Source organism: Plectropomus leopardus, chromosome 14, assembly GCF_026936395.1.
Source record: "Plectropomus leopardus strain MGB_pleo_1.0 chromosome 14, ASM2693639v1, whole genome shotgun sequence".
Classification (NCBI taxonomy): Eukaryota; Metazoa; Chordata; class Actinopteri; order Perciformes; family Serranidae; genus Plectropomus; species Plectropomus leopardus.
Window position 1 is genome coordinate 10176564 of NC_142189.1, and position 26492 is coordinate 10203055.

A 26492-nucleotide genomic window follows, 5' to 3' on the forward strand; every position below is an offset into this window, starting at 1 on the left:
ACACTTTCCATTTGTAGTGACTAAAGCCATATGTTTTATTATTACCTTTTTTCATGAACATCTCACCGAAATCACAACTTTTCCCAAACCTTAGCCGAAGCGGTTTTCTCGTCTAAACCTGCAAAAGCCGTGTGAATCCAGTGCATGAATGCAGTCTTTTGTTAACTCAAAGCAACATTGTCTCTGAACATCCAGGCAGCAATTACGCTGACAAAACAAAGTAATTATGAATGCAATTTAGTCATAGACAAACTTAATTTCTGGGAGACGGGGATCAGTTCGACGTGAAAAATTTGTTGTCACTTCATCAGCTCTGAAATAAATCAAGAGGAATGATGATTTTGAATTTGCAAGAGACATTATTCTACCCAGTTGTGCAGAACATCTGTGACAGTTATTCTCCACAAATCCTGCTGTGGTGCTCCTCTGCATGATTTAATTAAATGATTGTAAATTCAGCGAGAGACAGTTCCTTTACGCCTAAAATTTTAAGAGAGGTTAAAGTATCAGTTGCTTCACTCCTTTTTGATTTAGGTACCCAAGTGCTTTAGTTGGATTGGAAAAAAAAATCCCCAAACCATCCTCTTAAGTTGTAAAGTACGACTCTGCTTTAATTCTCCCTGATTTAAAAGTGTCTGAAGATATCCGAGGAAAAGGGAGACTTTCACTCTAGTTAGGATTATCTTGAGGGACCAACTGAGATGTCATCCTCCCAGATAACGCTGAGGTGTGTGATGAATGCTAAAGGCTGCGCGGGAGTGGTTGCCCTTTTAGAGGGATGCAGCAAACAAATGTGAGCGGTCTTGATATCCATTATTCACTCAAACATATCGCCACAGGCACCTCATTTGGTAATGGCTCGACTTTCATAAAAAAACAAAATATGACCTTTAAATCCCCAATTTGTGGTTCCTTTAGTGTACCTTGTTATAAACACACCAATTCTCTAATAGTGTTCGTAAAAAAAAAAAAAGCTTCTGCAGATCTCTTTTATTCATTTTCTTTGTATCCTCTTCTTTACAAAATAACAGATATGAATTGTGCGTTCAATAAAATGTATTTCATTGTTTTGCACAGAGTAAAAATCAATACACAGGACAGACAGGAATTTGAACGATAAGATAAATTGGCTGCCTCGCTGCAGAAAAAGCAAAACAAACAAAGGCACAAATGCATATTGTTTGGCGGCTATAAACCATTTAATAAAGCACTGCCTATGGGAACTGTTTAATAACTTTTTACTTAATTAACTAATTAATTTAAAACACTAAAACAAATAGAGCAAAAATAATTAAATTAAATAAAAAGTACTTTAGTACTTAATTAGCAGTACATTTTTTCCAATATTGTTCTCAAAATCGGTCATGAGATCAATTTTTTAAGTTCTCGGTGTCGTCTGGGACTCATTGTTACTCAGTTTTGTCTCGGTCTCAGACAAAGGGTGACACACATGATATTTCAAGACCAGTTAGCTGCAGAGATATCACTAAACTGCCTGTGCAAAAAAACAAAACTAGTGATGAATAAAGATGGCTAGGTTGTTTCTAGCTCCTCAGTGCTTGTTTATATTTGTTTGCTTAAGCAAAAACAAAATCCACACAGGTAAAATTCACCCTTAAATTGCCTTTTGATCATTTTATCAAGACATTTCTCATAATGCACTTATGCACACTGTCTAATTCGCAAAAGAAATACATTTACTGCGATGTTTCTGTAACTATATTTGCCTGACGGAGGTCTAGTTATTGAAACGACTGAAAATTTCTTAAGCAAGGTAGACAGTGTGCAGGGTGCAGAATACATTATAGGTGCCATTTAAGGTATGTTGAAGGATTTACATCGTCAACTCATGCGTTGAGTAACATGCAAGAAAACATCCCACCTTAAAAGTTGCCAGTAGCTGCCCACAGTTGCCTTTGATCAGCACAGTGAAATAAATGTTCTTAGTCTGCTAACTGTTTAACTAGTTCAGATGAAAAGACAACAAAACATCCTTTCATTTTAAATTCATAGTTGACTAATGTATGAAAAACTTGCCACGGTATGAGCAGTGCTGAGCATCAAAACAGCCACAACTCAGCTCAAAGCAAGAGTGATGGCTCTCTGTTGACTAATTACCCAGAGTGCAGTGTTTCTAGCTCTACTTTTTAGTTTCTTTTAAATCAGAGTGCTGGGTTCCCCAACAGAGCGGTGATGAAAAATGGGAGGGTAAGGAGCGGTTCCAACAGTACCATCTACAACTCTCACAACAGAAACACAAAAATTACTGTTCTTATTTGTACTGAACTGAACTGAACTGAACTGAACTGAACTGCGGTGTTTGTTGGAAACGAGGCTAAGCACACATATATTCAGTACAGCATTAACAGAGGTGAGTGAGCAGGAATATTCAGCTGTTTTCTGTGGGTGTTTTTATGGAAATGTGGATTTTTCAGATCGGTTTCAACCCCTCAGAGTCTCGGCCTTGTCTCGGTCTCGATATCTCGATACACTGCGGTCTTCGTCATAACCTGGTCTTGGTTTAGGTGGTCTTGACTACAACACTGCATTTATCTTTGAGGTGTTTACTAATCTGCCCTACAAAACCCAACAAGATTAAAATTCAAGTAAAATATTAGTTTTCTTCTTGACTGTTGTTTTAAGTTTCTGACAGTAGAGGGCGTAGGTTACCTTCAAGATAAGAGTTAACTCCAGGGGGAAAGAGGTCTCACCAGCAGCAGTATGCTCTTCTGTGTGTGTGTGTGTATGTGTGTGTGTGTGTGTGTGTGTGTGTGTGTGTGTGTGTGTGTAAGTGACTGTTCTCATATGTGTGCTCATACACATGTGAGTAATGTGAAAATTACTTTTCTTTTGTGCATGACAGACCTTGCGTAAGAGTGTGTGCATGTATGCGTACAGTGTGCGTTTACTCACCTGGCTGGTGTGTAGCCAGTACTGCAGTGTGTGTGTGCGCCGGAGGCGAGGGATGACCAGGTGATAGAAGGTGTGTTCACCTGCCAAGGTCAGCAAGGCTCCACCCACCCCCATACACAACAGCACAAACAGGCCGGAAAAATGCTGGATCCCCATCTGTAGAGTCTGAGGGGGCGATGGCAGAGAGCGAGAGAGAGAAAGGGAGGGAGGGAGGGGTTGGGGGAGTGACACAGATTAGTAAAGACTTAAGCCGACACAGAGGAAAATACAGAGATTGATGATTTGTATTTACATAATTACAATTTAGGCCACTTTTTGTGAATATGCAATTGATATTCCGCTGTTGTGTATCTAGTTTGTCTGCGTAAGCCCCGAAAGAATAGCAATAAAGAGGAGAGGGCAACAGCGTAAAAGACATGTTTGGAAAGAATAGGACGTGCTGAAAGGAAGAAAGCATAAAGAGCTGAGGGGGAAGCAAAACTGAGAGTAATAGAAAGAAACAGCGGTTAGAAGGGAGACGGTAAAAAGAGACGACGGTTAATTGAAGAGCAGTTTGTTCCCATTTGATTCGCCCACATTCCCCCTGACATAATGTCTATCTCTTATGAGGCTTTCATGGGCCTGGAGGAAGTGGAAGAGACAGTGGCGTGATTTTCGAACAATCTCTCTAATCATGTTTCTCTCACCCCGGCTCGCTCCTGCATCGCCTCCGACGGCAATTAGCCCCATGCTGACTCGACAAATTCATCAGCGACAACACCGACCTCCTTTTGCTCCCAATCCAGAGGGCGAGATCGCACCACATTGTTTGAGAGTAGCCCACTCTCTGGGCTTCATATGCGATGAATAGTAATAACTTCCTGATTCAGGGTGAAGTTGGGGTTTTCATCTCACTGGAGAAACCTATGACTGTGTAATTGCGTTTGTTGCTATAATATGATTCAACTTTGAAGTGGGATTTAAAAGGGATGGCCAAAGGGAGTTGAATAGCTTCTCTATTCACAAACAAGAGATATAGATACAGACAGTGCGCTCTGTCTAGAGATCCCCAGCTCTTTAAAAAGAGAGAAAAGAAAAACGGGAGGGGCGAGAACTGAGAGTTCTTTGCTGTAGCACAAATAAGTATCGACACTCAGACGGTACGTGCCTGTAACTCTGGTTAAGGTCAATAAATAGGCCTCAGTTTATGTGATTGTATGTCTTTGTCTGCGTGTATACGTCCGTCAGCGTATGTGTGCTTAGCTGGCAGCCAATCCAGTCTGTGTCCCAGAGGGAGACTCATTTATGGGAGTACAGGCGGCGGGAGGCTTCGCTTTACACACTGCACACGTACACAACACACAAACACATGCACACACTCTCCCGCCAATGACTTACCTCTGTGACTGCAAAGACTCGCTTCCCGCAGGGCACCACCTTATACCATTTATCATGTAGCATGTCCATGAAGCCGTCAGACTTGTAGCGACTCACGAACTCTGACACATTGCGGGTTAGAGGAGAGCCCTGGGGCAGGCCTATACCGTACCCTGAAAGATGACAGACACACACATACACACACACACAGAGGTGTAAATATATGCTACACGTAACAGAATCTTAGAGCCATGCCCGAGGAAGAGACTAGAAACTAGGATCTGACTCGGTGTTTATGCGTTGGAAACCACAGTCAGCCAGCTGCGGTTAGCCAAAGGGCAGATGCCCTCTGGAAAAATTTATTCTATTTAAAAGATTCATGGGTTTACAGGCTTCAGTTGGAATTAGAATCAACACTCTTTCAACCAGGTACAGTGAATATGCCGTGCAAATACTCTGTCCTGTGCTTTCTCTGGTGGAGCAGACTATTCGTTTAGGGGGAAACAAAGCACAGAACCACTAACGCTGATGGAGGTGTCCCCCGTGGTCCGCAGTACAAACTGTAGTGGATCAAATCCTGGTATTGAGCTGTCTGCTCCTCCGTTTATCACTTCCGACAGCTTGAAAATGCTTCTCACAACAAGCTAGTGGACATATCTAAGGCAGTGATAAGCAGAGGTGGGGGACTCGAGTCACAGGACTTGACTCAAGTTGCAAACACTAATACTTGAAACTTTCTTGAATAGTACTGATAACTGAGTTTGACTTGGTGTTCATGACTAGAGACTTGACTTTGACTTGAGACAGATGACTTGAAAAGTGTAACTATGTGTTTGACTCAATGTGTAACTAACTCCCACCTCTGGTGATAAGACTAGAGGACACATTTTTTAGCTTCCTGTCTTTTATGATCTGCAACACTGATTGGTATCAGGCCAATCCTGTCCTTGTTAAGTGGATCTGGTATTTGGCCAGATGTGACCCATCCATATTAAATGCAGTTTCTTTGGCAGTGTCATAATAAAATTCAGTGTTTCCACTATCAGACACAACGGGCTGCCACCTTAGCAGCAATCCCTGGCCTCATGTAACCCTCCTTAAAAAATGAGTCCTGAGAGTTTCATGCAGGGAGGTTTCCAAATCTTTAAAGCTGTTAAAAAGAGAGCACTGGTATCTGATCGGCACCTTGAGTTGAGGAATTGGAAGTGGTATCTGAGGGTGAAAAGATGGATTAGTGCATGCTGAGGCTAAGGAGAGACTTCTAGGATCAATGTCAACATCTGAGGCATCTGAAGCATCACAGAGCAAGCTGCAGACGCTGTCAAACTACAAGACTTTCTGTAGGGGCCTTGTGAGGTGTCATATACTTAAGTCCAATCCCATTTCATGTTTTTACCCCTACCCTTTGTTTTTGAGTGCCACCTTTATCCTCAGAACAGAGTAACAAGTGGTTGAAAACTTTCCCTATGTGGTGGGACAACCCTCCAATTCCCTGATATGTTGTTGTCATGTACGTAAACACATGCAACAAATTGTACCGGACGTATGTCGTTTTCTGCAGTGTTTTCTCTTGCTCGGGCTACAGGCAGCGTTTTGTGGTTGTCAGGACCCTCGCGATTCACTAACAACTTCAGTTTCATGCTATCAATCAATCAAACAAGTTATCAAATTAAAAAAAAAAGGTCTGATGGTACTATTTTTAAGTTACATAAGTCGGGTGGGAATTCGGCATACATTTTCAAAAATGTGACAACTAATTTTGTTATACGACGCCAAAATAGAGTTCAGAGAATGAATGCTAGGTTGAAAAATCTGCAAAATCCATCCCATAATAATCTGGGCTGCTCTAACTGTAGGTCAATGATGTCAAACAATGCCAACACTCTGAATTGAATATTAGGGCCAACAGAAGGACATTTACTCATTCATATTAGATTTCTTTGTGGAATAACGTAGATTCGGGGCTTTTGAAAAAACATTCTGGAACTCCAGAGGCCTCCACCATGCTTCGTCTCTGGAGTAGAGTTGTCCTACACTACGACCCACTTCACAAGATAAAATGACAAATTATTGTGCCCCCTGCTCAGTCCCATTGTCAGCATCCCACATCTGTCAGATTTTTTGGGCTTACATCAAAATACTCTGATCCGGTTGCTGTAGTGGGATCATGTTTGACTCAATCCCCCTCAGACTCCCTTCAATAAAAAGGGTGAAAGTATGCTCATGTTTTTCCCGACTGTCCTCCTTATGTGCAGTTATGTTCCCTCCCGCGGGTGACGCACTCACGTGGCTGTGGTCACGCTGAGGTGATTTATTAGCGGAATATAAATCACGTCCGTGTAAATGAAAACACAATGTGGGAGGAGTCGGCTCAGCATGTGTGTGATATGAAGTGACTCAAAATTTCGGCAAAGCTATTTGTTTTTAATGTTATGTAATATTTGCATTTTTTGAACACTGTTTTCTTAAATTACTCTTTTCTCACCTGTACACCATACCTCATTCCTTTGTCGCACTCAATTAGAGTTATTAGTTTCTTTTTTTTTTCTTTTCCTGTATGCTTGATTATTTTTTAATTTGTTACTTGACTACATTTTCATTAGTGTTTTCAGAGAGTGTCCCCTGAAGCCTGCCTGGAGAATATTAAAAGGTATATGACATTTCATACAGCCATCAGCCAAATACACATATTTTACCCTGCTTCCACTGGCAGTTTTATGACATACTTTTAATGAAATTACAAACAAATATGAACGTGTAAAGAAGGTATACCATCCTTCCATGGCCAAAGAATCTGATTCATCAACACACATCCATACTCCAGAAAAATCAGGCACACAGGATGTTAAAATAACTGGACCTACTGCCTCTCACCTACCCTGACCTCTTCACCACAGCTGTCAGTGGCAAAAACACTTATCGTGGTCTGTGACGCAGAGCATCCACTCCACGCTCACTTCACACTCATCCCCTCGGGTTACAGATACAAGACTCAGTTTTGCACAAAAGGCCAAATAAAGGCCAGTTTCACTCCATTTGCAGGGGAACTTAATATCATGCTGACATTAGAGCTCTATTGCAGATTCTCTTTTTTTTTGGTTCATTTGTGGATAGTGCTCTTTTGCAGTAACTGTTGAATTGTTAAAGGTTTTTTTTGGGATGTTGCTGGTGTACCTGTTTCTTGACAGGATGTATTGCCTTATGAGACTAAGTTAGAATGGCAGGTCCATCATTATTATTATTATTATTATTATCATTATTATTATTATTATTATTCTTTGAGTTTCTTGTATCATTATTTGGCTTCCCAGTTGTGTTTACTTGTGTCTTCAAATTCCAACATTGTAATTGTGCACTAAATCTTTCCACATGTCCTGCACCAGGTTGGATTCCCACAAGTACATGCAGGGTAACCCGCAAAGAGTTTGTGTAATAGTTGAAAAATGTATCTATATGAAGTCATGAGCGTAGCTTAAAATGAGCTAAAGTTGTGGAAGCAGCAGGTGAGAACAAAAGTAATCATAAGTGTCTGAGCTGGCTGTGTAGACGCTCAGCAGCTTCTACCTGATGTGACAACTAAACGAGGTGGCCAAGGACATTCAACAGGACATTTATTTTCTAAAACTGTATTTATTTAGTGCTTTAACAGTTTTTGAGATCTGCCTGTTTTATCACTTTTATTCCTTTTTATTTGCTTTATTCTTATTGACCTTTTGTGTTTATATTTTGTTCTTGCCTTTTTGTTTGACTGTTCGAGACCTTTTTCTGTTTGGCATGCTGGTTGATGGTTTTTTTTTATTATTATTATTTTCTGAGTTCCTGCCTTTTCTTTGTCTGTTAAAGCACTTTGTCTGCATCTGTTTTTAAAGGTGCCATTTAAATGAAGTTATTGTGGCTGATTGATAACAATGGGGCAGTTACTTTGGATATGTGGATGGATGACTTCTGCAAAATTGGTTATCTTTGTGCCACACATTACATCAACAACAAGTGGGAGCTGACTGAGTGAGTGCTTTGCACATCTGAATGGTACAGTGCATTATGCAAAACAGCACTATGGCAAAATGGTGTGTTTAATCACGGGTCGGGTAGCAAGACCAATATTAATGAGGCAGGGCGGGCCCAGATTTGACTTGGAAATAATCAGAGTAACTGGTCAGTTCCAGTACTGAGCTCTGCAGGAGTGGGTTTGCAAAACTGTAACCGTAAAGGACTCTGTCTGCCGTAACTTCCTGCATGATGATGTTGTTATAAAAGACCACCTTATGTCCCTGCTAAAAAAAACAAAAAACAGCCAGCTTTACCAGCTTAAGATGGTTAAACTGGTTGACCAGCTTGTTTGACAAGCTTAAGCTTTATGCATCATTTTGATGGTTTAGCTGGTCGCACCAGCTTGTGATGTGTGACGTGTCACTTTAGCTGGTTTATCTGTTGAGGTTCCTGTAAAATTGAAACCAAATCAATGTCCTTGAGTATGGAGAAATAAAAGTACCATAAGGGGGAAGTATAAAAAGCAAAGGGCATAAATCAGTTAGGTTTATTGTCATGGAATATGCATAAAGATAAATGTAACTCGATAGGCTGGTCACACCAGCATGTCCAGCAGCACAAACAAACTAACTGGTCAAGGCAGCCTTTGACCAGCATCTCCTGTGTTCTGCAAGGTAAAATTACTTTTTGTTTGTCGCTTTGAGGAGAGTGAAAAAATGGCTTCAGTACCCTGTCGGAAAGGGCTGTCTGACGGCAAGGTAAAGCACTAAAAATACAACACTGACTATGGATGAGTACCTCAGGGCGCCCTGTAGCTCACCTAGGAGAGCGTGCACCCTAAGTATGAAAGGAAATGAGTTTTTACTGCAGCTGTCTTTGCTGCAAGTCAGCCCCTCTGCCCCCCCCCTTCCTTCAACTGTCCTATCAAATAAAAGCAAAAAAAAACAGCCTAAAAAAGTACCTCATGCAGAGGGACCCGCCCTTTGATAACACATTTATGAGTTTTACAGTAGTTAAGTTTGAATCACTATAGATAACCAGCATATTTAAGTACTGTGGTTAAGTACTGTCGATGTTGTGAGACTTTCCCTCAAATATCAGAGGAAAACATTTTACTATTTGTTCATGCAAGTGACAGCTGCAGTTATCGATTACTTTGCACTGCAATGTTTACATGCAATAAAATATTATGTGCAATTAGAGTTCAAACCTGCCGCTGTCGCAGATATGGATTTAACAGCTTCAAAGACAGTTTAATTATGCAGTCAGTAATGCAAATCATTGTTAGAGTACATTAAATATTAATCTGTGCTTGATTTGTAGAAATTGTTTCACCATTGATTGGTATTGCCTTTGACTTTCTTATTTGCCTCCTGTTAAAAGGTAAAAAACGTGGAGTAATGAGAGCAGACACAGCAATAAAATACACAGCAATAAAACTATATAACTCTACAATATTTTTAATTAAGTAACAGTACTTTTCCCACAGCTGTTCATTGCTTTAATTTCAAAAGCCGCACGTTCATGTATCATCACAACTTGAAAGCTGTAGAGAAATGTTGCTGTGCTCTTCCCGGATTGTGAAACAGCATCTGTTTTGCATTACAGTCCACAGCTCTGCAGGTACAAAATGAGAGAAATCTGTCCCTCAGCTTAGAATCAAAAGACGCTCTCGGAGATTTATTGCTATACAAGACCTCCTGGGGTTGTTTGTTTCATTTCATCTGTACCGCAGTGAAAGACAGTCATGCCAACAGCATTTTTTGAGTGTGTGTGTGTGATTGTCGCAGACTTGGCAGCTGTTTTCGAGGGAGTTTTTAAGTGTGTGTGTGTTGGCAGTCAAGGTCTGTGCGGACAGAAACACAGAACAGCTAAGGTTCACATAACTGTCACACTCTGCTTCCTACATGACAAAGACTGTCTGAACTCCCCTCCCTTTGCTCTCGCCCTCCTTTACCTTCCCTTCTCTCCTCGTTTTCCTCCTCTCATCCCTCCCCTTCCCCTGTCCGAGGTCATTTCTCTCCCACCATTGCCGCTAGTCTCAACCTCCGTTAGTCCGCTCCTTATCTCTGTCATCCCTTCAATTTCGTTCAATTTCTGCTTCACTCCATTCTTCTCTTTATCTCTCGGCTCCTCTCCCGAGTCCACTGCTTTGTCTCAGTACGTCTTCCTCCTCTTTTTTTTCTCCTCAAGTAGACAGACAGCATTTCTCTGTCATCAGCCTATCTCCATCCACGATTCTTCAGAGCACTCAAATAGCGAAATACAAGTGGGCAGCCACTTGTCATTTGTTTTGATTCTTTCCCCCAGACATCTGCAGATTCCACCGTGAGTCCCAAAGCTGTCACTCACATCCCACACACACCTACCCGCTCGCTCCGTGACACACCCGTGCACATCCAGTTTTATTCCAAAACACTTTATATAGACTTGTAAAAATTTTATGACCCTATTTTGAAATACAGATCAAAAGTGAAACTGTTTCCCAAGCATGGAACTTATGATCTTTCATAACTTTTAAATGATTATCTTTGTATTGCTGCTTTCTTTATGGTATGGATGCTACAAAGCTCTGTTTTCTTGTTTTTGTGCTGTACTTCTAAAAAATTAATCCAAAATCAAACACTGGCAAGCACTCTTTAGTCTTTCTTTTTGTATTTCTGTTAATGAAGTTTGACTTTTATCTATGTAGCGTTCCTTTGGTCTTTTATTAATTGCTGCTAAAATGCAAAATCTCCTGTGTGCCAGAGGATTTTCCTCCAATTTATTGTTTAATTAAAATGTCAAAAATGTCACAGCTGTTTAAATCAGTGAAAGACCAGTTTGATATAGAGCCAAAAAAATCTAAATTATAGGTTGTATCCTATCAGGATGAATCATCAGTTTTGCTTTAAACTACAAATGTTACAATTCATACTCTCTCTGAGGTTTTTCTCCTGTTTAATTACAGTATATATGCTTAAAGCTGGGGTAGGCAGAAATCTGGATAAAGCAAAACATTTGGGAAAATATACCCTCCGCTTGCAACTCTGCGCTCTCTGTCCTAAGCCCCTCCCACCAGACGACCACAGGCACATGCAGCATTCAGCGATTAGCTACATAAAAGTAAACTTGAAGCTGCAGCTGTGAGCCTTTAGCTTCAGACTCTCTTTTTGATAAGTCTGACTTCCTTTTTTGGGTACCTCTGCAGTGTAGACAGTTCTTGCCAATGCAGAAATAGTAACTTTCTCTGCAGGCTTCTCGGTGCTTGAATCAAGGTTTCACTGAAGGAATGTGTATCTGCATTTGTACATCAGTCAGCAGGAACGCCCTCTCTCTGAAATGACCTGTGATTGGCCAAAGTATCCTGTCGCTGGTTAGACTTCTAAAGCCGGAAAACAGAGCCAAGAGGAGGTGCAGAAGTCCATCTCTCAGACCACTTGAATCACAATATGCTCAGTTTATTATGTACAGAGCCAACTGAGGTCCCGAAAGGTGATATTTTTTTTATCGTGTATGCTGAAGTTAATTATCTTGTGCAAAGAAGATAAGCAACTTGTCCCCATGAGACAATTAACCTGTGCCCACAAAATAAAAAATATTACCTTTCAGGACTTTAGGGGCTGTGTAATTATGTGATTTTCACCCAGTGATACCAAATTAAAATGGCCTACCCCAGGTTCACAGACACTGATTGGTTGGTTAACCGCCAGTTTAGAGGTTACTGGTTGTCCATCAGTAGCAGTCAGCTAATGCAAGAGACATTTAATAAAATTGTAATCGGAGTACATTTTGGTAGGTAAGAGTTTCTGAGTCAGTTATTCAATACATTTGGTAAAACGTCCAGCCTTAGGTGACATCTTATATTGCTTGTTTTGTCCAATCAAAAATCTAAAAGCAAAAAATATGCAGTTCAGTTCAGTTTTTGTATTTTTGATTTTTTTCTAAAACAGAAATGGACAGAGGACGAAATGAGCAAGGCAAGAAAAAATTATCCAAAAATTAGCCATAAATTAGTAAAAATTAAAAGAACATTACCTGAAAATTAGCTTAAAAAACAGACAAAAAAGTGCTAAAAAATAAATAATAAATCTGTAACATGATTTTAAATATGGAATTATGATAATTGTAATTATAACTTTCCCCTAGTTTTGTCTTTTTTTCTAGCTTTTAAAAAAGCTTTTAAAAATAATTTACTAAATCTACTAATTTCTTACAATTCATGGAGCATTTCTTACTAAGTTGCTTGTTGCCTTTTATCTCATTTCTTTTTTTTGTAAAAGAGTCCCATCAGTTTTGCTCAACTTTCAAAGATTTTATTACTTGTGAGAGGTGTCTGAAGGCAGCACAAGAAAACTCATCACCTTCCAGTTTTCAAAGAGTTAATTAAATAGTTTTTGCTGATTGACTAATTTGTGCATCTTCACATAATTTGATTTAACCAAGGCAATCTATCAGGCATGTTTTTTTTTAGTTTTTTAAAGGAGGCTATCTTACTTTGAAATTCAACTTTTCTATCCACATTTACACACACACACACACACACACACACACACACACACACACACACACACACTCATAAGCAGATAAAGGCGTCTGTACGTCACCAGTGCCAGACGTGAGCTAACGGACCAACAACAGTCTCATCCTGGCAACAAACTCTTCTGCCAGCCTCATTTTGATCTTCAGACGCGCTCTGTCCTGCTCCACTGAGCTCGTGTAGACCACTTATGCACACAGGGACACACACACATACAAACAAGCGGCGAGCGGCTGCGTGTTCGGTGGCAATATTATTAATGGGGTGTGTCTAGGCTGTCGTAAACATCTCCCAACAGCACTCAGCGAAAACAGACGCGCAGCACAGCAGCGACACCCCCGCATCTCTCTCTCCACTTAAGTAGCCTGAAGATTTCAGCAGCAGCACCTCGCCTGCAGCGTCTCCACAGTCCCAATTCCTCCGTCTCTCTCTGTCTGTATCTCCTGACCACAAACCGCTCTATAAATCCTGCCTGCATCCTCACATGGACCAAATAACACTTCCTCTCTTTTTTTCTTCCTGCCCTCCATCCTTTCTCTCTCTCTCTGTCCTCTCCTCCCCCTCCCTCACTCCATCTGCTTGGGGTGAAGGTTTGTCTTGATTAGGGGACTCTGTTGGCTGGCTCTTTTATCACTCGCTGTGCAGAAAGGCGCAAACTGGCAGTGGGCAAATGAAAGCCCTCTATCTCCTTCTTGTGCTCGACTCCCACCTCGCTCACACCCCCCCACACTGGGCCCTCCCTTTCTTCACCTCTGTTGTTCTTTCTCATATTTACTTTTTCCATCTTGTGTTCTGTCTCCTCTTATTTCCCCCTCATCTCTCCTCCTCCTCCTCCTCCTCCTCCTCCTCCTCCTGTGTTTCTTCCTCTCACACATTTCCTGTCTGGGCCATTTCCTGCTCTTTCTTCCTCTCACCGTCCAGACTTATTGAGTTATTCACTCCCATCTCATTCTCCCTCACGCAGGCTATGGGGGTGAATAGCTACCAAAGGCAGCTTAGATTCTTTGCCCGTCTTTTCATGTAGACAATGAATCAAGTAGTCGTCAAACTGACCCACTCTACATACCAATGAGACCTGCTTTCTCATCCTCACAATCATGACTAATGCTACGGCGATGTCTCTTGGCTCATTTTGTCTTATGCGGTGAAGAAAGCAGCTGATAATCTCCAGTGAGCGCGAGTTGTACAGTGAGTAGGGAATGTGGGAGTGGGGTCTTGCTGAGGGTACACTTTGATTGACAAAGAAATGGCATCAAAGGTAGTGTTTGGTCCCGTATGGCACCCTTACTAGTATCTATTTACTGTCTCTATATCTGTCTCAGAGGTGGCAGGAGAAAAGGAAAGCGTGAAATCAAACGCAGAAGTGCCGTTCACACATATGCATACACATGAACGTACGTCAGCACCAGGCATGAGTTCACACTAATTCTCTACCTGTAAAAACCTCCCCGTGACTAAGCGGAGTCTGGGTTGGAGGTTAAATGCTTTATACATCCAATAAATGTGTTCTGCAGGTGAAAAATTCACTTTAAGGTCACCTTGAGAGACGTATGTGCTGATGACATGTGACTAGAATACAATAAAACTTGCTTTAATGGCTGGAAGCTTTGTTTACCTCAATGAAAAGGGAGCAGAGGACTTTTATTAGAGCTAAGGCAATTTCTTTCGACAGGTCGTCAGCAGCCTTTATTGGGAAAAATGATTCGATTTACTCTTGTTCTGCATACATATATTTCTTAAGAAAATGACAACAACTACTGCTGGTGCTGTTGTTAAGAGGAGACGCCCCAGCTGAATGGGGTAAAATGTTAAACATATAGATATTTCCATGAAACTTCCCCTGTTAATTACGTCAATTAAAACAATTACTTTTTGTATTACAAGTTCTCTGAAGTTTTATGTTTTACCCCTCAAGACGACAATGAGCAACTTTGGAAAAAAATAGTAAAAAATTAAAAAACAAAAAAACAAAAACAAAACTTAAAATAAGCCAAAAAAGAAAAAAATAAATAAAGTAAAAGAAGCAAAAAAAAGCCCCATAAAAAAGTAAACAGCCAGGCTCTGGTAATAAGTTGTTCATAGCTTTTTCTGTTTTCCCTCGAAATTTTCCTATCTTTTTAAAAACACTTTTTTTGTAATCTGTGAAGCATCAAATGCCAACTTTTTTCCCCTGTGTTTTTCAAAGAAATCAAATTAGTTTGTTCAGGGTTTAAAAGTTAAAATTTTTTTGAAATGAAACTAAAAGCGGCACAAGAAAAATTAGGTCGATCAAGGTTTCAAAGGGTTAAATTCGCTCTGAGACATTATCTAAAGCCCCCCTCCCACTCAAAATTCAGCAGCATGAAAAATCTATTTTCACCTGTTGGGTCTCACCTTAATTCCAGTACTGGTCAAAATAATGTACATTTGACAATAATAATTGTATAACACAATCAATTACTTTATCAAAAACATGATTTATTACTGGTAATTCATCACCAGCTATTGACCACAATAACAGTAAGTCTTGTAACCAGAGTATGCATACCTCAGAACAGAAGGAAATAAAGGCTTATTGACTTATTGACTAACAAAGCAATATTGCACAGATGCAAGGTGCCTTGTAAGTTAAGGATTTTAAGTCAGTGCCTGAAGGGTATTATAACTGAAGCCAGTGCATTTAGGTCAGCATGTTCTGCTACATGCAGCACATATACATTTGGAATATTTGAGAGCTTTTTTAACAGGCTGGGCCAGGGCCATTCAATTACAAATTCAATTAGGCTGCATTTTAAAACCAGGAAATGTGGAGGGGCCACACATTTTCCGCAGTAAATTAAAACCTTTCTTTCTTTCTTTTTTTTTTTTTAGCTTTTGGCAATGACAAATTTTAAACAAATGCAAATGATCAAAGTAAAAATGGAAATGTTTATGGTTTCACTTTTGCAATAAAGAGGTGACAGTCATATATCTGACCCAGGCACATCACAAAGTGCAGACACTGAATAAAAAGAGCTATTAATGCTATCAGTGCACACAACCATAACAAGTGGCAATAACCATAACCAATAACACACTATCTCACTCCACCAGAATCTCTGTCCCTCCGTCTTCTCTCTCTCTCTTTGTCTCACACACACACACACACACACACACACACACACACACACACACACACACACACACACACACACACACACACACACACAGAGGTCATATTTTTTGACTATTTGACTGCAGCTCAGACGTTTTGAAAAGCTCCTAAGCACAGTCTGAGCTATATTACATGAGAAATATTGATTTGGGAAGGATATGATCAGTGGTGTCGCTAGACTGCTGCCTCATCCTGCCTGAGTGGCACTGCGCACGTGTAACTCAACAGAGATGAGAAGGAAGCGAGATGGCTCACTTGTTAGACACTTCAAGAAACCCCGAGCCTGTTCAGACCTTGTATTAGCATGTGTTTTGGTGATCTGAAGTAAAGTGTACAGCTGAGACACATCGCTGCTCAGACCTATCATGCATCTCCAGCTGACCACTTAAACTCAGATCTCATTACTGCCCTGCGCACAGCAATTACGTCCACACTTTTGCTAGCTGCTCTGCAGCGCGCTCTCTTTCTCATGTTAGCAGCTGTGTCAGTACAGCTGGTGATATCGCTATCAGCAGAAATCAACGCGTCTTCCATCCACAGAGCAAAACGATGGACGGTAATGCAACACTTGTTCAACTCGACATAAAACGGGTAAGTTACAGAGCATTAGCACACTGTCAACAAAACAACTATAATGTCCTTCACTGATGACGCTGTCCTTGTTGGAGACACATCAGGACAACGTTAGCATTTATACCACAAAACATACGTAGTCATTTGCGTCCTAGGGCGTGGCACACATATGCTGTGAGCCATATGTGGTCTGCAGACCAACTATTAAGTAGGCATTGGCTAGGCTATTAATAATTTACAAATCTTGACTTTTTTTTTTAGTTTGGTTTGGCGAGGAGTGAATATGACTCACAGAGTGCAGCGACACCTCAGCCTGTCACCCAAAAGGTCCCATTCTTAAATATGTATAAATTTGGGCAATAATAAGATGCAAACAGGTGAGTTACAAAAAAATTAACCCCCAACAGTTGTCACGGATGTTGAAAGCTATAGATGCCAAAATTATTCTTGTATCAGGCTGTAAACATGCTTATTTCTGCTGTAAAGTTGGATATTTAACATGGGGAGACTGACTATTTTGCAGCCAAGTGGCCATTAGAGGAACTGCAGTTTTTGGCACTTCAAAGTAAATGTAAGCTAGATAAACCACAGTCTATATTCCTATTTTCAATGCAGTTGTTAACTGGCATCAACGGCGGCAACAAAGACAATCACGCTTGTTCACTGTGTTTTTCTATCAAAAATGTTTTGCGCTGCTCAGGGGGCACTTGGCTGAAAAATAATATTTCACACAGGGGGTGCATTATTGAAAAAAGTTTGAGAACCACTAGTGCAGAAGAAAGAGAATCAGGAGAAGAAAGGCAAACAATGGAAAATTTTCACTTTAACATGAAAACATGACAGTAATGTACAATTTCTTTTTTTTTTGCAAGCTTCCAGGCTCTATTCTGTGGCTTTTTCTTTTCTCTCTGCTTGCCATGGCTCATTTGGTGATATTTCTTTCAGACAGAGGAAGAAGCATTGAGCTTACTTTGGAAAAATGTCCTCCTTCTGAAAGTCAAAAAAGGAAAACAATTTCCTCCAAGAATAAACACACATTTAGTACACCAGGATGCAACCGTCAGTGTGCTCACACACATACTTCTGCATGAGCCCACTCTTTCCACCAGCCTAGCCGAAATTTGAACTTGATTCATGTGGTGATGTAGGAGAACTTGAATATGATAACTCCCTTCGTGGTTCATTAGTTGGATTTTGACTGGCAGTCCATTTGTCTATATATGTCACGACTGAGCTGTAGTTAATCTGACCTGTACGTGTTAAGTCCAAAGTGTTCTGACTGGACATCGTTGTTAATAATAGATGGTTGAGTACTTTCATCCTGCAGCGTTCTAAGTTCATCCAGTGAATCACTGTGTTATTCTGTCAGTCATGTAGCTCACAGTATTTGATCTCCTCCCTGAATGTGCGTATGAGTATGTGCATACTTTATATATGTGTGTATGTGTCTCTATGTACATGCTCTAGGGTGTATACAGCATGTGTGTTGGTATGTTTGTCTCTATTGCATGAATTTTGCATGAAGGAGAGCAGTCTGATACAGTATGTTGAGTGTACAGGTGCAGTTTTTTATGTGTGAGAGTGCATGCACAGGTGTGTACGTATATATTTGTGCAAACAACTTTTTGGTTTGTGTTTATATCCATGTTAATCACACTATGGGGACTCATCTGCCATAAGTTGGAGAAGCAGCTCCCCTAAAGGTCAATTTATTTAAGGAAGGCTAGATTTTAGATTTAAAGTTCTGGATTTTTGAAGTGGAGCTGTGTGAGATACTCATGTATATTCAATGTACTACAAACAGTAGCAGGCAGTCAATGCGTGCTCCCGGTTTGCAGAAACAGCTGGGCACCCCAAACCTCAGCATAGCCATGCTGCATAGAAGTGTTGATGTCAAAATGTATTTCATGCCTGAAAAAAACAATGTCAGTCTAAGTGTACGTCGTATTGAGAGTGTTTTCAAGGTGAAGTTTCATTTTAGTTGGATCGCATAACAGCTGCTAACCGCACTCTCTGACCCAAACAGCTGACCGGCAGCGGATAAGAAATGTAGTGCCAAAGGAAAAGGCTGTGTGACGGACAGATAAAGCGGTGAAAATACCCTAAATATAGCTTCCACTTAAAGTGATAACGATTTTTTAGGTAGGCCTTTTTTGAGGTGGCTAAAATACGTTTTGGTGTTAACTTCTGTGGGGTGCACGCCACGTCTGTTTCTACAAACCGGGAGCACGCCGACCACCAGCTGCTATGTAATACACTGACTGCACATAAGTATCCTGACTTAACCCTTTAAGAATACAACTATTACTAGGTCCAGTATGTAGCGATAGGGGGATATATTGACAGAAATGGAATATAATGTAATACATTTTTTTAGTCTATAATCACCTAAAAATAATGACCATTTGGTTTTTGTTACCATAGAATGAGCTGTTTTTATCTACATAGGGAGCGGCTCCTTTTACACAAAGTACGCAGTGCCATGATCCACACCGGATCCAGGGCCATCCCTGTTTTCATGTAGCCACCATAGTTAACAGCTCATTTGTGACAAGAGCACCAGAAAAACACTGATTTTTTAATGTGAAACTGCTTTGTTCAGTGTTTTTGACGGTTTAAATCGCCAGGTTTGTTTGTTTTGGAGAGGAAGAGACCTCTGCAGATAATCTGGCTTTCTGTAAAAACCTCCTGAACAATGAACACTGAAGGAATCCCAGTTTCTGCTGGCATATGGGAAACGTTTCAGCTGGTTGCAATCTGCAATCCTCCCCACAAGATGCCTCTAAATCGTACACATTGCGCCTTTAAAGTAAACTTGATTTGTACACCATGTTTCGAAAGAGTGCTATAAAGTGATTCACAGAGAGGAAAAAGAAGAACAAAGAACAAAAAACGTAAAAAACTACTACAAAAATAATGTTACAAGATCAAGCAAATGCCAAAAAAACCAGGTCAGTTTTAAGATGCTTTTTAAAAAGGCCACTGGAGATTGGCTCAAAGTCAATATAATGTCCTCAAGTAAAAAATCAAGTGTGTCTTTGTGTGTGAGAGCCTGTGTGCGTACCTTCAATGGCGAATGGCTTCCCCACAGTGAGCAGTTTGCACTCCGCATCGATGGACACCTCAAAGTCCAACAGGGCTTTGTCCATGATGAACGCATCCAGAGTAGGAGGATCTGTCCTTCACCACCAACACACAAACACACACACATGCACACACACACACAGATCATAGGAGAGAGAGAGAAGCATTAATTGAAGACAACTTTTGAAGACAAATCAGATTTACTTCCCAAAGTTTGCTCACACTCCCCAGACCCCTGCAGAAACCTCGTATTTGGGTCTGTCATCCCGTTTTGTCATTTGAGGATGAGATTAACTGCATTCTAATAGACTGTGTAAACACATACATCATTACCTAAACCAACAGCCTCTGTGGTGCACAGATAAGACATTACACACACTACCGAAGACTCTCCTACTCCGGCAATATCGATCCAATTGACCCTAATTGACCCCTAATTATAGACCGTTCCTCCGTGTGCAGCCTCTGCCGTCGACAGGAGATAAGTTTCAGGATACGAAGCGAAACACACTGCATTTGAATAATTTACCTGCACGCCAACACATCGATAAAGAAGAAAAGATAGACATTTCCTGATGCACAAATTGCACAAACATATTTGCATGCACATATACACTCAATATGAATGGCAGAAAGACAAACAAGAATAAATGCATGTATTGGAAAAAAATCATGCACCCACACGTAGACAGCCTAATGGAAAAAAAAAAATAGAGCGCAGACTGATCAAATTACCTGAAACTTCTTGTTATTCAGGATGTTTGCTGCTAAACAAAAGGTTGACTTTACAAAGTCTTTGCTGTGCTGGCAAAGAAGAAACGTCTATTTTTCCTCTGTCTAGGCCTGTCAAATATGAGGCACAGGGAGAAGAGAGAGGAGACACTTCTTTTGGGACTAAAGAGGGTCGGAAGTTACCCGATGCTGGGCCTAGGGATAAGAGTGGTGTGTGTGTGTGAGGGTGCATGTGAATATACATCAAAGTGTGTAAGTATGACTGTACGCCTGTGTGTAGGTATGTGCTTGCATTACTTCCTCCGAGCCTATAGATTTGTGTTCATGTGCAACTGCATGTGTAGCCCAGGGCGCTCTGTCTCTCCAGGAGAAGCCTTTTGAGTGTTTTTTTTCTCCTTTAAGATTTGAGTGCAGTATTGGGGTCAGTAGTTCTGCCAACACAGTATTTTACTGCCTCACTCCGGCTCTCTGCACTGCTGTGACTTCCACTTCTGCTTCGCCTCGCACGCAAACAAACGCCGCCTTCATCTTCCCTGTTCTCATCCTCTTTCTCTGAACAAGCGCTTTGTATCTTCCCACTTGTATCACAAAGTCAGCACATGCAGTATCTCAGCATCTCTGCTGGTGCTCTATGGAGTAGGCATTGTGTCGGAGGAGCGTGCGTGGTTATAGCTGTGTGAGTGTTCGCTGTGTGTATGTGGTGCAGGATGTCTGTGTGTCTAAAGCTGGGTGAGCCACGACAAACACATTTTGTCTTTCTAGCATGTTTGAATTCCACTGGTGGACTCATTACATGTAATTAAGTGCTGCACCTAAGTATATATTGGATGTTCTTGTAATTATACTTCCACGATACTACATTTTAGAGGGAAATACTGCAGTTAATACTCATATGAGGAGTTTATAAAATATGAGGCATTGTTGTAGATAGAACTGTTATAAAATAGTTCATATTAACTTCACCTCAACCAAGTATACAACAATAAAATGTTATCTACACAAATGCATAAACAATAGATTCCTATAATATCATACTCTATATAATAACATTACGTGTTTTTCTTTTTTGCATTATGAGTACTTTTGCTATTTTTTTACTAGAAGTTATTAAAGCTAGCTATTATAGTTATCAGAACAGGAGGCAATAAAACACTAAATAATCAAAACAACTTATAATAAATATCTTGTATCAGCCTATTAGGTGTGCTGCTTTTTTTCTGCAAAGACCACAGGACTGCATTTAGAGCAATGTCTCATCAGTGAGTGTGAATACATGCCGAGTTGAGGGGGACACCTCAATTTTTTTTTTAGCAAAATGACTAAAATGCATTCACCTAGTTAACCTGCTATCCCTCTCCATCCCGGGCCAGATCCAGACACTTTTGGAAAGAAGACATTATAAGCTGCAATATTGATAATATCAATATTGTTTTTGAACTCCAAATATAAAACAAAATACATCAAATTACACAATGTCTGTCACTGAACCTTCATTTTGAGAAAAATGCCTTCAAAGGTGGTAGTTCAATTAGTCAAACCTGTCCCAGCCCCACATTAAAATCAATGAATTACCTACAGTGGACACGAGTACGCCTGGTGTAATCAGACTTTCAGAGTATCCTGGTTACGTGTTCACATGTGTGGAATTTACATCCTGGTTTCAGACTTCAAGAAAACCGCACATGCAGGCTGGTGTACTCCAATAGAAACTATGTGGCATATAAACACCTTTTCAAGGTTTGTGATCACTCTTCCTCAACTCAAGACACTTAGTCGTCACTAAGTCAAGAAAAATATGATAACAAAGGATGTAATGATAATCCACACACGCAAATGAGATTGAAAGTCTGACACCAGTAATGTGAAGGATAAATCTATCCTGTCTTGCATTACTGATGATCAGATTGAGAGGATAAATCCAGCAAACCATGAAAGACAGCAGAGTTCAGGCAGCCAGAAACCAAAGTGGGTTTATCCTCAGATGCTGAGGTTATTCAGTTAGTCTGCAAATGACAGATCTTGTTAGACGGGGAATTAAGGACACATTGGCATCTAAACAGACAAGTAAAGTAAACAGGGAGGTGAATAAACAGGTTACATGATCTGACTAAACATCATATGCAAAATATGATTAAAACCAGGATGAGACTCACATGTAACACATAACAGAGACACCTGTGTGCATGTAGATATACTGCACTTCCGAAAATCTGTGCTCTGGGTTTCTCAGCATGACCTTATTGGTCTCTTAGGTCATCTGGTAGTAGGGCTGCACCTAGTGATTATTTTTTTTGATTAATTTGACAATCTTTTTTTTTGTTGATGAGTTGACTAATTTAATAACTCAGCTATCAATTATTCTAGAATATTTTATTATTACCTGATTAAAATAACAATGAATAGATCCAAAAATAAATATAAAAATTTGTCTCATTAATATTTAAATAACTTTATTCAACCATATTCTCTAAAAAAAACTACAATAATAGAACTGATCTTAAAATTAGTCTAATTTAGATGTCACTGCTCAGCTATGATATTAATAATAATGATTATTATTATTACAGACCCAATTTGTCAGATGCCCGATCAGGAAAATTTTGGACTTAAAACTCATAAAGATTGCTTTATTACACACATTAAATTAATCACTATATATCAAAGTGGCCTTTTCCCTTAACTTGAGAATCAGTATTTTTTCTTGTAGTACTTGGTTATGACATGGATTTATTTCATCACTATATATGCAGTAAAGATAATCGCTGGCAAATGTATTTTTGCATCATTGTGGGGTGAGGAAAAATAACTGAAACAAGTTACTGACTGTCTAAGCGGTCTGTAATGTTAGTTTACGTGGATTTCTCACTCTTAAATGGCTGTTAAAGTGAACAGAAAATAGATGAATAACACTGTAAGGTAACGTATAGTACAACATTAGCGGTTGTGCGGAAAGTAACTACAAACAGAAACACGTTTGTGTGTTGATAATTCCAATATTTGATGCATGGATGAGGACAACAAGTAAACAGAGCGGTGCTGCGTGCTGCCGTCTTCACAAAACAGGATGCTTTTGCTTCAAATTCAAGTTCGTGCATAGCAGCAGTACTCCTGTAAAAAGTCATTTTAGCTGTAGTTATGGGCTGCAGCTCTCTCTCTGGTAGAATCCATGCTCCAACCAAGCGTAGCTTACTATATGTGAGGCGCCCGGTTTGGCCAATCGACATATTTCCGTAATTAATGACGTTGATATTGTCAATAAATCGCCCCAGCCCCATCATCCACACACACAAGTCGAGTATACAGGGAGCTGAATAAACAGGTTACATGTTCTGAGTAAAAATTATGGGCAGAATATGATCAAAAGCAAATTATGACTAACACATAACAAGGATAACCATGCAAACATACTCAAAAGAACAAGTTACCCACATCCAAACTCTCTTTGCCTTCAACACAACCTTCTCAGTCTCTGAGGTCGTCTGATAGCAGTCAGCTAAATATTTCCAGTCAAAACTAAACATAAAGAAGCAGCTCTGAGTTACTATGCACCAAAGTACTGGAACAAACTTCTGGAAGATGTGAGGCTACCTTTAAATCCAGGTTAAAACCTTTATTTCCTCCTCTGCCTTTGAATGAACCATAACCACTCTCTATCATCCTGAACTACTTTCCATTTATTTCTTTATAATTTATTTTAGAATAGTTCCTATCCCTTAAATTTTTGTTGTATTCAGTGCTTTAATGCATTATGTAAAGTACTTTAAACTGCTTTTGTGAATTAATCGTGTTATATAAATAAACTTGCCTTGCCTTCCTGCTTTCATCTTCTCACAATCCCCATTCGACATCCGATTCACCCATTCATCCTCGGCCTTCATTTCATCAACTTGTCCCTGGCCCTCATTCATCTCTACACTTTTAATTAACTAAAATATTTTCCCTAACACAGAAAAGACTTTGTTTTGTTTTTTTTAAAAAGTAATTTACGTAATTCATAGGCTTTCACCTCACTTTTACCTCATCCTAAAACGTCTCTGGATAATAAAAAGCTCACACAAATGCAGGGTGTAAATATATTCGGCTCACAAAGTGATGAGTACTTGATGGTATCTCTGTCAGATGCAAAAGCAAACAGCGTGTTCACTATAATAAGAAAACATCCACCGACGGCTTCGACACAACATCACTGCAGGCGAAGGGAGATCAAAGGAAAAATCACCCTAAAACACAAATTACGTTGAGCTATTGCATTGATGTTAGATAGAAATGTCAGCAGGTGCCAACATTAAAAACAGCCACATTTTGAATTGATGTCGTTGGTGACACATTGTGGAGTTGCTACACTGACATTTGATTTGTGGGCTTTTAGAAGTTTTGATTAAAATATCAGATCTAAATCTTATTGAAGGGCGTACAACTGGTGAGTCAGACAATCTGCATGTATCCAAGGAGTTATTCACTGTGTGTATGACCTCCAGGTGACACCATGAACTGTATTAAAAAACACCACACATGTTCAAAGAATACTCATGCTAATATTTTGTTTAACACGCTGTCCCCACATAATAGATATAATAGATAAAGGGGCTGGAAGCAGATTAATGCTGTGTTCACACTACGAGCTACAACACAACAGCGTGCCCTGCCACATTATTGCTGAGTCACTGTTAAAGTGCTGCTTAAGCACTTGTTAACATGGTTACGTCGTCACAGGCTTGCAGCTACGTAACTGTCAGCTGATAAAACAAACTATGGACAGCTTTGTCAACAATAAGATTTTATGTAAGCCTGAACATTATTCATCAGTTCACTGTTTTATCAATCACTCTTTATTTGTTTGAACATGTGGTCATGGTGACATATACGCCGCTCTCTGTGTTCAAATTTAGCGGTGGATCTGAAAACAAATCATATGATTGCTTGAAGCTTTACTGTATCTGTGAGGTGCTGAAAAAAGTGTCGGGTGTCAGTTTTTTAGCTTCATTTCATTGGTTACCATTAGAAATGAATCCTAGCCTGCTGCTGTCACTCGTAGTGTGAACACATCATTACTCTTTAAATTTGCTTTAGCGCTTGCTTTTGCTTTAGAGGAAATGTTGAAGAGATTCAGCCATTCACCGTGACCTGACTCCATTCGATTACTCTATTTCCTGTTAGACTGTCCTGACGATGTGCAGTGCCATTTTGGGCAAGAATTTTATCATACACCCTGTTTCTATCCTATTCTTGTTGCTTGAGTTGATAGCGTCACAAAGGACTGGAAACAGCTGGTTCATGGGTTTAATACAAAAATTGTCTGTGCAAAATTTCGTTGCTTTGTGCGGGATGCCAGCAAGCTAGCTTGTTCTTAAAATTGGAGATAGTAGTATGATACAGTAGGCAGCAACAACAGTGGTTATGTTCCTGAGTACATCTGATAGGTAAATGGTAAAGAGTTTGAGGGCCATATTTGACGGATTCAGTGTGGACAGCACTCACGTCCAGTTAGGTGACGATGATACATGTTTAAGCGTCCTCAGACTCAGATTAACGTTTTTTCTGTACCAAAACTGGCAACTAGCAGACATATCAGAATAGTAAGAGTAGCAAGCATCTTTTATTTATGGTTGTTTGCTTGTTAGATTGTAACTGACAGCAGCTGAGACAGTGTTAGTGTTTGTGAATCATAAAAAATAATATCTGCTACAATGCCTTTTGGTATATAGCAGAAGGAAGCTCCAGGGCCCAGTTTACATCCAAAAACTGCATCCTCTATCATGTTTGCTGTCAAAACTTTCCCCATGCTAAAGCTCGCTCAGGTAAACTTTCAGGTTTCTTTGCCGGCGATGTGTCGAAGTCTGTTCCCCTATCGTTTCCCGTATTACACAGTGACTGGCTTTTGTATTAGCAATGGTAGAATATAAATAATAATACTTTGCTACAGTACTTTGTATTTTTGGGGAATATCTGTACTTTACATGAGCTTTTATATTTCTGTCAACTTTCACATTTACTCCACTACATTTCCCCAAAGTATTTTAGTTACTTACTACAAAATCAGGAAGGTAGGAGAGGGGATGAACAGATGAATGAAGGATAGAAAGGAAAATAAACAAAATTTTGTTCTTTACATTTGTTAAAACGTATAAAAGACCACATTTTTCTTCAAGTGAAATGTACACTACTCCAGTTTAAGGTGGTGCATGCTCGAGA

At 39.9% G+C, this 26492-nt stretch overlaps 1 protein-coding gene across 2 annotated transcripts in view; it reads right to left on the bottom strand.

Moving 5' to 3' along the window:
- LOC121954046 (glutamate receptor ionotropic, NMDA 3B-like) overlaps positions 1-26492 on the bottom strand; it is a 116807-nt gene that overhangs the window by 16164 nt on the left and 74151 nt on the right. For both annotated transcript variants that reach the window (XR_015778628.1, XM_042501367.2), the window contains exons 8-10: positions 19549-19664; positions 4291-4442; positions 2914-3078 (exon numbers count right to left, since the gene is read on the bottom strand). Coding sequence is in view for 1 of the 2 variants with exons in the window: in XM_042501367.2 (XP_042357301.2) it covers positions 2914-3078; positions 4291-4442; positions 19549-19664 (433 nt within the window). In the remaining variant the exon portion in view is untranslated. The remainder of the gene's footprint in view (positions 1-2913; positions 3079-4290; positions 4443-19548; positions 19665-26492) is intronic.